The 14,213-nt window shown below is 40.7% G+C and overlaps 1 protein-coding gene across 6 annotated transcripts in view; it reads left to right on the top strand.

Annotated features, from left to right (window-relative positions):
- Positions 1-14,213, top strand: part of LOC146984012 (extracellular sulfatase Sulf-2-like) — a 127,289-nt gene that overhangs the window by 72,460 nt on the left and 40,616 nt on the right. For all 6 annotated transcript variants that reach the window (XM_085780819.1, XM_085780815.1, XM_085780818.1 and 3 more), the window contains 8 exons: positions 116-236; positions 2,073-2,191; positions 2,313-2,464; positions 3,921-4,090; positions 7,270-7,420; positions 7,500-7,599; positions 8,834-8,909; positions 9,434-9,562. In XM_085780819.1, the coding sequence (XP_085636945.1) occupies positions 116-236; positions 2,073-2,191; positions 2,313-2,464; positions 3,921-4,090; positions 7,270-7,420; positions 7,500-7,599; positions 8,834-8,909; positions 9,434-9,562 (1,018 nt within the window). The remainder of the gene's footprint in view (positions 1-115; positions 237-2,072; positions 2,192-2,312; positions 2,465-3,920; positions 4,091-7,269; positions 7,421-7,499; positions 7,600-8,833; positions 8,910-9,433; positions 9,563-14,213) is intronic.

Genomic DNA, 14,213 nt, shown 5'->3' with positions numbered 1-14,213 from the left:
GGGTGAGTAGATAATGAGTGCAATTAGATTTTTGGGTGAACTATCCTTTTAAGAACAGAGCAGGTTGTGCACGGTTTACAGTGTGTGTGCTGATCCTGTCTCTCTCTCTCTGTAGGTTCGATGCAGGCCATGAATAAAACTCGCCGTATCATGGAGGAGGGTGGGACTTCTTTCTCCAATGCCTTTGTGACCACGCCCATGTGCTGTCCGTCACGTTCCAGCATGCTCACGGGGAAGTAGGTCCCGGATTTTTATTGATACTTTATTCATTCAGGAAGTTGGATTGAAACAGAGATCTCATTTTCAAGTAAGACCAGAGTACAGCAGATAAAAAAAATAATTAAATAACTGTCAAAATAAATTACAATTTCAAGATGGCTGCCAATTCTGGACTGGACAGTTTTTGTAGTGTGTGTTTTAGATTATGAAGACGTCAGAATCACAACTCATGCTGAGCTTTTTTGTGCAGCTCCATGTGAACAATTCAGCTTAAAGGGATATTTCAACATTTTGGCAAATTCTCCTATTGCCATAATCCCTATAGTCTTAGCAGTAGGTTCATTACCTTTAATTGTAGGTGTAAGCTGTTTTTAGATCGGCGGAGCAGAGATGTGAGCTCTGCACGGAGTGCAGTATTTCCGGGCTTTCCCCCATCAAACTCATCAAATACACAATCCAACAACTCCAAAACGCTCTGGTGGACAAGTTGTGACCTGAACATTCACCAGGCTATGAGATAATAATTGAATGTTAGGAGACAGAGTTATTTTCGAGGTAAATACGTACCCAGAACTACATTCCAGACTTCAAAAGCGAAAGTAGTTCAGAGTATTTGATTCATGTGTCATAATGTTACATAATTATACGTTATTATTTCATAGCGTGGTGAATGTGCAGGTCACAACTTGTCCACAAAAGTGTTTTGGAGTTGTTGGATTGTGTATCTAGTTTGAAGAAATGCCATGCGCCTCCGTTGCATTAGCTGAGCAGCTCACGTCTCTGCCCCACTGATCTAATAACAGCTTGCACCGATAATTAAAAGTAATGAATTTACTGCTATGACTAACAGGCAATAAGAGAATTTGTCAAAATGTTGAAATATCCCTTTAAAGAACAATATATTTTGATTATTATAAATGATAGATTAAAATTGTTTCATTGAAATCAATGCTAACCCTGAATTGAATCTTTTCTATACTACGGTAAACACCTAAATTATTCAGATGAAAAAAATAATGGATGAATTTAGTGCAAAAAATACAATTTCTCTGCCAGAAATGGTGGCCATCTTGAGTTTTCAAGTGGCTCTTGTATTTTTTTAAAAGAGTAACACTCTTATGAGGATCAGTGGCAGGTTTTGTACTGAAATGGCGGCTCTATTAATAGAAACAATCCTGTTGCATCAAGGGAGATGTAAGCTCAAGTCCTCTCTTGGAGTTTGACTCAAACCTGGTGCAGAGATGTCTCATCTCCTGAAGCATCTGTCAGGAGTCAGTGTGACTGCTTGATGTGCGATGATGCACTGTGTGGACTCCTCCAGCAGAGCAGGTTTACAGGTGATTCACAGGACCTAGACAGTATGATGCAGCTGCTGAACAACAGATCATCACTGGAGTCCAAGATAACAACAACTGTTCAGTCTCTGACTTGCTGATCTGATTTAGAGATATCAGAGAAGAACAGAACAGAATTGTCCAGAAGCCAAATATCATCTCTTCAGCTCACAAACTGCTGCACACGTGTAACACAACAGCAGCAGCTGATCTGAGCCGTTAATCTGCCGTCACTACAGGACTCGGATGAGTTACTTCCATTCTTCCCCACGTTCTGTGAACGCAGCATGAAAGTCAGGACGTCTCATTCTCTGCCTCATCAATTTTCAGCAGATTTACTTTTTCAATTTCTCTCTGGCAAATGTGATACCAATTTTATGCACAAAATAAAAATGTAATGAAGCAAAATTTAACAACAGGTAATTAAAAAGACTCTGTTTGATGATTTTTTTTTTTTTTTTTTAAACCACCACCGCCCACTGACACCAGCATGGAGACTAAACTCTCTCTGTTCTCCAGATACGTCCACAACCACAACACCTACACCAACAATGAGAACTGTTCCTCGATGTCATGGCAACGGCAGCACGAGCCGCGGACCTTCGGGGTCTACCTCAACAACACTGGATACAGGACAGGTAGAGCAGCATGGATACACACACGCACACATGGAGAGCCTTACTGATACTGATTGTCCTGTCCCACCTCTTTCTGTGTGTGTGTGTGTGTGTGTGTGTGTGTGTGTGTGTGTGTCTCCAGCCTTCTTTGGGAAGTACCTGAATGAGTATAACGGCTCGTACGTCCCGGCCGGGTGGAGGGAGTGGCTCGGTCTGGTGAAGAACAGCCGCTTCTACAACTACACAATGAGTCGCAACGGAGTCCGAGAAAAACACGGAGCGCAGTACCCACAGGCAGGGACACACACACACACACACACACACACACACACACACACACACACACACACACAGACACACATTCTGGTTTTATGGTTTTATCATAATGACGGATGCTGGTCCTCTGTCATATTGTTTCACTGCAGCGTCCTCTCATAAAGGTCAGATAAAGACAGAATTTCTATTAATATGCATCATTTTAAATGACAGAACATGCAAAACATAAATGTCAAATAAATAGAAATAAACTAATTAGAAAAATACATCACAACCCAGTTTATCCCATGAGACCTGAGAGAAAGAAACACAAATGTAACAAGTTAGTCATAAATTTGTTCCTTATTTTAGACAATTTAGAGCAACATGAAGAAAATCTTTACCCCTGCAGTTAAGCAGAGAAATAAACATCCATGTTTTTGTCTTACATTCACTTGTTAATGTTATGTTATGTTTATTTTATTATATAATACATTGAGACTGTTCCAGTGGACAGTCCACATGCTTTGCTTGGGTGTGTTAGCACATGTGCTAATTTTCAACACCAGTCCATAGGCGGATATTCTAAAAACACAGAGCCTATTATCAACATGAGATAAAACAAAGTTCATGATCGCAACAGTAATATGCTAATCTAAAAACACAGAGCACAAGATCAGTGAGAAAAAAATAAAAAATAAGAGACCACTTTCACAAATGTTTCTTAAAAGCATCTCTACATGTATGACAGTCATCCTTTTCTTTTCTTTTCTTTTCTTTTTTAAACACTAACACAAACACAACTCATTCTACATTGATGAGGTCATCACCTGAACCACATCTGGAAGATTATAAAAAACACTGCTGTGTTTAAACATTGACATTATCCCACAAAAACTGATTTATAAACTCTTCCTGAGTTAGCATATTCTTGCTGTGTTGTTTAGGAAAAAATATGAACATGTTTTCTTTGCATTATTATTATTATTCAAGGTCTGAAAAGACTTGATATTTTTGTTATTTAGACTAGTTTAGTCATTTTCATCCAATAAAAGCTCTAAATGACAATATTTTTATTTCAATTTATATATATATATATAAATATATATATATACATACCATATATATATATATATATATATATATATATATATATATATATATATATGCATTATTATTATTATTCAAGGTCTGAAAAGACTTTGAGTAAGACGATATTTTTGTTATTTAGACTAGTTAGTCATTAGCCAATAAAGCTCTAAATGACAATTTTTTTATTTTTTTTTTCAATTTTGGGAGAAATGTTGTCAGTAGTTGATAGAATAAAACAAAAACAAAAAAATGTAATTTTACTCAAACACATACCTATAAATAGTAAAACCAGAGAAACTGATCATTTTGGGAGTGGTCTCTTAATTTTTTCCAGAGCTGTATATATGTAATGTGTCGCAAATGGGATGAAAAGTACTAATGAATGTGTGCTGTGCGTTTCCAGGACTACCTGACCGACCTGATCACAGCCGAGTCCATCCGCTACTTCCGCTCCTCCAAGCGGGTTTATCCTCACCGGCCGGTCATGATGGTGCTGAGCCACGCCGCTCCGCATGGGCCTGAAGACTCGGCTCCGCAGTACAGCACGGCCTTCCCTAATGCATCGCAGCACATGTAGGCCTACACACACACACACACACACACACACACACACACACACTCACACAATAAGCCTAAACCACACTGTAATCCATCTGAACAATAGAGCAGCTCTGTTCTGCACTGCAGGATAAATCCTAAAGCAACACGACTAAAATGACACAATCCCCCTAATATCTCTGTGTGTGTGTGTGTGTGTGTGTGTGTGTGTGTGTGTGTGTGTGTGTGTGTGTGTGTGTGTGTGTGTGTGTGTGTGTGTGTGTGTGTGTGTGTGTGTGTGTGTGTTCAGTAGTTATTTCTTATTGAACTTAATGTTTTTCAAAATGGGCAGTTACATCCTCTGAATCCTCGGCTTGACACGTAGTTTGACAGCCAGTGAGTGGATGGAGACAAAACAGAGACGTCGCCACGGTGACAGCCGCTCTTCTGCCTCCCAGTCGAATCTTTTTCATCCAGCAGATGCCTGAGGAAGCGTCAGCCGGACTCCCACTGTCAGGAGACCATATAAATCCTGTTTAAGCTCACCAGGCTTTTTTTTGTGAAGGTTTTTTCTTTTTTTTTCTATTTCTGTAGCAGAAAACGCGGCGAACAGACAGTAATCCCTCGACTCTGAAGAGAATAATGAGACAAAGTCAGTCCGCACTAAAAGGCTGACACACCGCCATCATCAACATCTGACGGCTCCGAGTTGATTCGCATTATTCACTCGGCAACAAAACACAGACGCAGCGAGGCTGTTAGAGAAACTTCATCAGAAACTTCACTCTGAGTCGACAAGACTTTTCTGTTCATGTGCAGACAAGAGAGGGAAAATGATGATGTCACGAGATTTGAGAAGGGCGGGAGGATGTGGAAAGATGAAGGAAACTTGATAACGATTATCTTGATCAATATTGAGATCCTGATTATTTATTGCGATTATTGATTGATTTCAAGTTAGATGTTTTTACCCTATTTGGAGAAATTCCCTCCAGGTTTTAAAAGAGGAACTATGTAGGATTTGTAGCTTAAAGGGATAGTTCACCCAAAATTCAAATTTCACTCATTATCTACTCACCCTCATGTCGACTAAGAGCTGTGAGTCCTCTGTGCCTTCTTTGAGCTACGGGGGGGTCCGCGCAGCAGTATTTGTCCATATAATGGTTGTGAATGGATACCAACTTTCTTCGTCCAAAAAGACACACCAAAAAACATCCAAATACCTCCATACTGCTCGTCTGTAATGTCCCTCTTGTATTGAAGCCCCGACATAAGAAATTGTTCCGAAACAAATTAAATAAGTCTATATTTTAAGCTTGTTTGTAGCGGAAGCTCCCAGTGTCTCGGTTCACTGCTCTTCCTGTGTCAGTGGACATTTTTACCTTAATTAAACAGCTATGGAGTAATTGTGATGGAGGTGACTGTGGAGATTGTGAGTATGTCTGTATTTTATTTTTATTTTTATTTTTTTTAAAGGTGCAAATCAGCCCAGCTCCACACACAATGTCTGCTGTCACTGCAGCCAGGAGGACACACAGGCACCGATAAAATAAGTCTGATAAAAGATCATGAATATGTGTCCTAAAAATTATAATAAGTTCTCAAAGATGAATAAAAAGTGAGTGTGAGTGAATCTGTTAGCTGCAGCACTCACACCTCGCCTCCAAGTGTGTCTGGACGAGCTCCAGGAAGCGGATTAGACCAGGACCTGGTTGCTGTGAGGTGACGGTGCAGCAGCTCGTTGCTCTGGTCCATATGCAGCCTGTTTACACGCTTTTACTCTCTGGCAGCCGAGCGCGGCTCCGCCTGTACGCTGTTCAGCTGTCGCACCGAGTGAAGGCTTCCGGCCTGATGGAGCCGACGTGATGTTCTCTGGCTCTGAGTGGAGCAGCTCATGCAGATGTTTACAGAGGTGCGAGCATGAGGAGGAAGCTGCAGAGCCGAGCGCCGAGCGGACGTTAAGGTTATTTCTGTCCCAACACAGAGATTTAATTATGTAGCTGCAGCAGGGAGGAGGTGAGAGGACAGGAGTAAATGAGTTGGCTGATGGAACTCATTCATTATCTACACACTCCACACTGCAACAGCAGCGTCTGTGTGTGTGTGTGTGTGTGGGGGGGCATGTATGGAGTAATGACAGCAGATGCTCCTGTTCATTAATTACACACACACACACACACACACACACACTGCAACACTGCTGCTGTAGGTATAGACCAGACCAGACCAGAGATCAATAATTATTCTCTTAACTAATTAATCAGATCACATTTTTCATGAAATGATAAATAGTTCTGTTTGTAATCTTTGTGTGTGTGTGTGTGTGTGTGTGTGTGTGTGTGTGTGTGTGTGTGTGTGTGTGTGTGTGTGTGTGTGTGTGTGTGTGTGTGTGTGTGTGTGTGTGTGTGTGTGTGTGTGTGTGTGTGTGTGTGTGTGTGTGTGTGAAAAATGTAGATTCTATTTTCATTCACAGAACTCCGAGGAGTGAATTGGGTTTAATCTCTCTGTTAACAAATTGGGAAAAAATAATAACACTCAAAATAATTGATTATCAAAATGACTGCTAATTATTATTCTATCAGTCATCTGACTGTTGCCATGACGCTGTTTGGGGCTAATTAAAAGCTCTTATTTTAGTTTAGTTTATTTATTTGCACAGAGGTTACAAGAGGATTAAGTATGAGTTTGTATGTGGCTCATCCAAACTCTTCCTCAAAGACAGAAAAGAAACAAAAGTTTAAAAAAATGTCACATCAAATTTAGCCCAAATGTTTACTGAGATTTTGGAGGCCACCACTTTTTTTTTTTTCCGCCTATAAATCACAGATTCATTCAATAATTACAACACAATTTCACTCAAGTTAGCTGCAGTTCATCTCCACTGTCACACTGTGATAATGACTTCAAAGTTGCCGTCAATTCTCAACATTTTATGTTTTGAAAAAGTGTCGATTGGAAGTAAAACAATGAGATGAATGAAACTAATTGAAAACTCTAAATGGTTTTCATCAACCGTCAAAGTTTTATTGGAGAAAGAAAGCGAGAGCGGTTCCACCTAGAACCGGTGGAGGAGAACGCTGCAGCAGACGGAGCAGATGGCTGAAAGATGTGAACAGGCTGATCTGTCTGTTCTATTTCTATCAGAGCACAGTCGACGTTTCAAAAACAACCTGCAGACATGACTCTTGTATCTCTCTCTCCCCCTCCACCCCCAGTACTCCCAGTTATAACTACGCTCCCAACCCAGACAAGCACTGGATCATGCGCTACACCGGCGCCATGAGGCCCATCCACATGGAGTTCACCAACATGCTGCAGAGGAAACGGCTGCAGACGCTGCTGTCTGTGGACGACAGCGTGGAGAAGGTGGAGCATGCTCACACACACACACCTGTTCTGTACAGTATGGATCTCTATCTCAACCCCCCTTCTGTGTGTGTCTCAGCTGTACAACATGCTGGTGGAGACGGGCGAACTAGAAAACACCTACATCATCTACACGTCTGATCACGGCTACCACATCGGACAGTTTGGCCTGGTCAAAGGTACCAGATACATGACATATGATGATACTGAACAGTTCTTTTCAGTTGCTAACAAGCTTTGGTCGAAAATGAAGTCACATTTTCAAAACTCTTAAAGGGACATTGTGTAACTTCTCCTGTTATCTATTCATGAAAATCGATTATTTGGTTCAAAAGTCTGTTTTTCATTAAAGGGACAACGAGGAGTTTCTATTTGGTTATAAAAAAGTCTCACGTTAATGTGGATGAATCTACGTTACCCACACTTGTTAATGGTCCATTTTAGATAAATATATCGTTTTGTCTCTATGGTTATTTTGTTATTATTAGTGGTGGCGGAAATGCTGGTCGCGCCGACCAGCGTTTCTTTACTTTCAGTTTCGTGGCGAGTCATGAGAATAACGCCGCCGAATCACCATTTATGGTCGGAACTACGACGGTATGTGATCGTCTTCCAACCTCTGACTTTAATTCTTGATGAATGAAAACTTGAGTCTGTCTTGCACCAGTCAAAGAATTTCACGGTGCGGAGGCTCATAAATGTAGTGTGAAAACACTTCGCTTTTCCAAAACTCCTCGTTGTCCCTTTAATCAGTAATCCCCCCATCAACAAAGTGAAGTGTTCCTTTCAGCTCTGAATGAGCCGTTCATATCATTCATATCTCCATGGAGACGGTAAGCTCGGTGCTGCTGCCATGTGGTGTCTCCATGTTTTTACGTTCAGTGGCAGCGTGACGGTAACCACGGAAACTCAGCGGAGACACCGGAGCTGTCGGCTCAGGTGGAGGTGGCATCTGTGAAAAGTCACCGTGGTAACGCAGTGAGGAGGAATGGAGCGTTACACTGATGCTGCATTCACCTGCAGTCGGGCAGACGGCCGTCGGTAACAAACCAGATGTCATTTTAGTCACAGAAGACATCACCATGACAACATATTGTCACGTGTATTGTTTTGCCTCGTGCTGACGGACCACTTGTTTACATAGAGGCTTGTTTACGCCGTTATGTGCAGCAGCTGTCGTCCGTCTGCCGTCTGCCCAATTTCACGTGAATGCAGCATGAAAAATACGATTGAGTTGCTTGTGATATACAACCGCAACGCTAGATGGGAGGAATTCTTACACAATGTACCTTTAAGAGTTTTGAAAAAGCAGCTTTGACCAATACTTGTTAGCAATTGAACAAAACTGTAACAACAGATCTGAAGCGTTATGGTCATGACAATTAACTTGTGTGTGTGTGTGTGTGTGTCCAGGTAAATCCATGCCGTACGAGTTCGACATCCGGGTCCCGTTCTACATCAGAGGCCCTAACGTGGAGCAAGGCAGCATGTAAGCTCACACACCAACATGAAATTAATTTAAAACCCTCTCTCCATCAAGCACCAACAGGGACTCGGTGTGTGTTTTTGTGTGTGTGTGTGTGTGTGTGTTTGTTCCCGGTAAAGTAGATTACAACAGTCAGAGCCGTTGCACGAGGCGATCATGAGTTCCCACAGAGCCGTGTGTTGCTACACTGCACGCTTTATCAAAATATGAAATATTTAACACCCACTTTTCACAGTAAAGTTGAGTGTAAACCTGCTGCCAAACACCTGCTCTAACAGCCACACACTCTCCACACGCACAGCTTTAATTCACTAATTCACTTTAAAACTGCTTCTGCTGTAATAAACTACAATTATCTCCTGTGTGTTTGTGGTGTGTGTTTCTTCTCACACAGTTCAGAGACTCCAAAATAATGAACCATGAGGCCAGTTGGAGCTGTTGTTATAAAGACTTGTTTATTTTGTGTGTGTGTGTGTGTGTGTGTGTGTGTGTATGTGTGTGTGTGTGTGTGTATGTGTGTGTCTCAGTAACCCTCACATCGTGCTGAACATTGATCTGGCTCCGACCATCCTGGACATCGCCGGCCTTGACACTCCTCCAGATATGGACGGGAAGTCGATTCTGCCTCTACTGGACACTGACAAACCTGCCAACAGGTACACACACACACACACACACACACACACACACACACACACACACACACACACACACATTCATACAAACTGATGTAGCCTGAAAGTTTTAAAGTTTTAGTCAGACATTTAGAAAAAAGCTCCCACACTTCAGTTTGTCTTACTCTGCCAAACTTTCCGTTGCACATCTACCATAATAATCCATAGTTTCAACTACACGTCTTTGATTTCAGAAAGTGGCTCCAGTAGCTTTCTGTTGTTCTGCTGAAATGACAACAAACTGTCCTTGGCTCATTTCATCTGTCAGCATTTATTTATCTCTCCAACTGCTGCTGGGAGGGAAACAGTGGATGATTGACATCATTTGTGACCCGTTCTATCAAAATGAGTCGGAAGTCGCAACGTTCTATTTTTAGATAATCAGCTGATAACATGGAAAACCCATAGAAAATCAAAAAAAAAATTTTACCCTAATTTCAAAGCAATGACATTCAAAAACAATCTCCCAAAGTTTCACAGTCCAGATAATTGAGAAAAGGCACGTAAATGATGATTAAAGTTGACGTGCAACTTAAACCCTCTGAAAATGAGTGTTGCTTCGGTGCAAAACATGAAATATCTTCTGAACCGTTCATGATGAGCTGTAAACTGCATCTGAATCGCGGGATTCTCCGCTTTCCGACGGTCATTGAATGTTGCCTCTATGGCGAGCAGGGACGGGTACAGAAACAGATGCTAAACCGAGTAGCATCGACGCTAACAGAGCGTAGCATCGATGCTAAACCGAACGTAGCATCGATGCTAAACCGAACGTACATGCACATGTTTTACAAAATGTCAACAAGACAACTTCTGAACCGTTTATGATAGAGACGAGCTGTAAAAAGCATCTGAATTGTGAGATTCTCTGCTTTCCGAGGGTCATTGAATGCTGCCTCTATGACAACAAGGGGCCGTATAGGTTGTGTGTAATCACGTGGTACAGGAACAGATGCCAGAGTCACTGGCAAAAACTTTAACTGCTATTTTCTCAGGTTTTAGAACAGAATAAGAGAGTAGGAGATCGTAATTCAAATGGCCACATCTCGAAAACCATCAAATGTGTGACTCTGACTAGGGTATCATTTTAAAGCTTATTTTCTAATCTTTCCATTGATACCAAAATCTCAACTTTGAAATTTGGGTCACTGTGGCTCATTTTGATGGATCGGGTCACATTTATGTATTCTTAAGCATGGAAAGAATTAGACAACTTCATGAATAAATGGGGAAGGTATATATATATGTGTAGATATTTGTACGCGGGCGATTCCACCAAAAGAGTGCCATTTCTGTCCCCAGCATATTAAATGTATAAAAACATGTAATAATATAATATAAATTGCATTTAATTAATAAACAAAGCACCATACACATGAATCACTGTAGAAATTAAAGATATATAATTTTTAATTACTATAAAAAGGCTTTCAAAGCACTGAAACATAGCCTTTGTTGCATGTCCCCAGAGCCAAACGCTATAGTTTACCACAATGCATTATGAATAGAATCCTTCTAAAATCTCATTTTTTTTGCATATTAGTGTGACTTTATATTATATCTACACTTATATAACATTTTTTAAATTAAAACCTAATTATATTTTGGTTAAAATTCACATTTTAGTCCCGTCCCCAGGTTTTCACTCAGTGCTGTTACCCGGACACATTCTACACTCTAAAAGTTTTGGATCATTCCACCAGTGACATGTTCTGCTGGAAGTGACATCATTTAGGTCTTTTGAAAGTCATGGGAAGACCAAAATTAAATTCTGTAATTTATTTTTCCTGAAATTGAATGATATTGTAGCTATGTCAGGGTCCGTCACTCTTAAAACTCATTCCTGTTACCTAAATTATCTCTAGACAGTGTTTGTTGATATCAAAAGTAAAATATTCAGTTAAATCCTAAGAATGTGCTCTGTGTGCTCAGGCTATTAGTATAGATGCTATTTGGCTGGATTTCACACAATTGCTGATTTTATGCTAAAAACTCATTGCTGTTACCCTCATTGCTGTTACTTTTTCTTCAAAAATGCAATGATAAAAGAAGCATTAAATTAAATAAAGTAGCCTGAGATTGACCAGTACTCATTTTGAATGAGTAAATGTGTATATTAAAAAATTCTATACTGAAATGGAATGAAAAATGAAGTTTAATTTTTAAGAGTTACAATGAGCAAATGGCACTCTTTTGGCGGAATGACCCACATAGATATTTGGACAGTTTTGTCTTTTCTGTTGTTTGATTTATTTCATCGTTCTTCAGTTGCTTCTCAAACTTGATGTCAGTTGCATTACTTTTGGTTCAAATGGAGTCCTACAGAGGGAAAAGACCAAAAAGACACCTCATTGTTTGCATGGATTTCTATGTAACACAATTAGAAGAGTTGACTTTGTTAGAGCAAAGGCTTTAAAGGAAGTATGACCGGAAGTGGAGGAAGTTGGGCGGGTTACCGTGGCTCCACAATGTCAGTGATTGATGGGATGGGCTGACAGAATGATGGACTGCAACATGGGAGACTACTGTTCATTTCCTGTTCCTGTTGGCAAGTCAGAGTCATGACAACATCATTACAACAATGTTCCTCAAACATCGTCTTTAAAGGAGACATATTCTTCCCCTTTTCCACAAATTAAAATAATTCCCAGGTGTCTTAAAGACATGTCTGTGACATGCTTCGGTCAAAAGCCCCCTTCTACTGGTGCCAGGTAGGGGTGGGGTTATGCAAATTTGAAAGCTAGTTACATCACTGGAAGACAACTGAGGGAACGGCTTGTAAAACTTTAAAGCTAGTTGCTACATCAGTGAACTGTTCTCATCTTTGTGAGAAATCTTCAATATCGCAGATTCAAATACCAGTAATCGCCCGGGCATAATTGAACAGGCTTTTACTGAATGAGGTCGTAACCCCGACGACTTTTAGAGCACAGGCGCATATTTGTACGCAGGCGATTATTATTCGGTAATATAGCCTACGGGTAATTATATTTCTATTTTAATTTGTAACGAGTAACGAGGTGATGAATATGAACCTGTGTATTATTTGAATAGCTTAGTACATAATAACAAGATAGGCCTACATTTATACCTGGCACTGGGCCCAGTTTTTTTTAAATTTTTTATAAAACACAGCTTTATACAGTAGGGGGTCCCTGCTCCACCTCTCCACCAGTTTGGGGGTCCTGGGTTCTTGGCCTGAAAAACATTGAAGACCCCTGTTCTCCATAAGAAGAAGGCTATGGTGGACTTAATGATACTTGGCTGGTTAATTTACTTGTGAGGGGTTTGGGGTTAGTTTGTTGCATTACTCAGGTAAAGGAGGGGCCAGAGTCAACATTGACATGATAAGCAGCTTGTTGAAGACAAAGGTCAGAGGAGAGAGGAGGCTCAGTGAAGCAAACAGGAAGCAGCAGCCGTATGGAAATCACCTGGCTGCACCCGCCTCATTTAAACACCTGGGTGCGCCACAGCTCACAAACACAAAGAGCCATCTGCTTGGCCTAAGGGGATACAAGTTTTCTATTAATATTCATTACCATCAAAGTGTCGACAAAGGCAAAGGTAAAGGTCATGAAGTCGGAGCAAACGGGATAACGATGTCACACCAGGACACAGTCAAAGGGAAAGTTGTTTAATATCTGTGAGGTGTTTCTAAAGAGTGATGTCTTCAGCAGCAACCAGGAGGGAGAAACATTCAGTTGACAAGTATTATTTAACTCAGATGCCCCAATCATCTCAATTAGTGCCTTTCTACATGAAGGTGCAGCAGCTCTAGTTCCATCTGGATGTCATTTATCCACAAGCTCATTCTCTCAGTCACTACACAGACTCATGACTGTAGATTAGAGTCAGAATGAAGATCCACTGGTGAATGGAAAGCTGGTGTTGTAGTTCTTGAGATTGGTCTTTTCGACCACATTTTCAAGGTCTTGGTCTTGTCTCGGTCTCGGTCGAGCTGGACTCTGGATTTTTTTCTCAAAACCAGTCAAGACCACAGCTGCAGTGACATCTTTCTTTTTTAACCACAGATGTTTCTCTGTGACTCACTCACTTTGGTTTATGTAATGTGTTCAATAACTTTAATATAATTCAATTGTTCTACAAAAGTATAACTATCTGAATAACTTGGTTGCACTAGTTTCAAAAGTGGGAAACTTCAGCAGGTTCTGTGCTGTGATCTGTTCAATTAAATAAGGTTCAGATTTTATATCAAATGATCTTTTCTTCTTAGGAATAATGTAAATATCAAGCCACATGATTATTATGAGTACTGGCACTGAATTCAGTAATGGTCTTGAAAATGGTCTCGTATTGGTTTGGTCTCGGTCTTGGACTTGGTCTCGCTCCCCCTTGTTCTTGGTCTTGACTCGGTCTCCCCCTCAAAGTCTTGCTCTTGGTCTGCTCTGGTCTCGGTCTTGACTCGGTCTCGGGTTAGGTGGTCTTGACTACACTAATGAAATCTTGGTCTTCCAGCTCTGATGGCTCTTCACCACAACGGTCGGGTACAACGTCAGCTTTGATGTTGACGCCCTGATCCGTCTGATCACGCTCCACAAACAAAAGAGGCAACTACAATGGAATTGTTAAAACAAAATCATCATTACGACAAACTGACAAAGATGAACATAAA

The sequence above is a fragment of the Trachurus japonicus genome, chromosome 7, assembly GCF_045865225.1.
Source record: "Trachurus japonicus isolate A0001 chromosome 7, Traja_1.0".
In the NCBI taxonomy this organism is placed as follows: Eukaryota; Metazoa; Chordata; class Actinopteri; order Carangiformes; family Carangidae; genus Trachurus; species Trachurus japonicus.
Note: the sequence above shows the minus strand (reverse complement) of the source record. Positions and strands in the feature narration are given on the sequence as shown.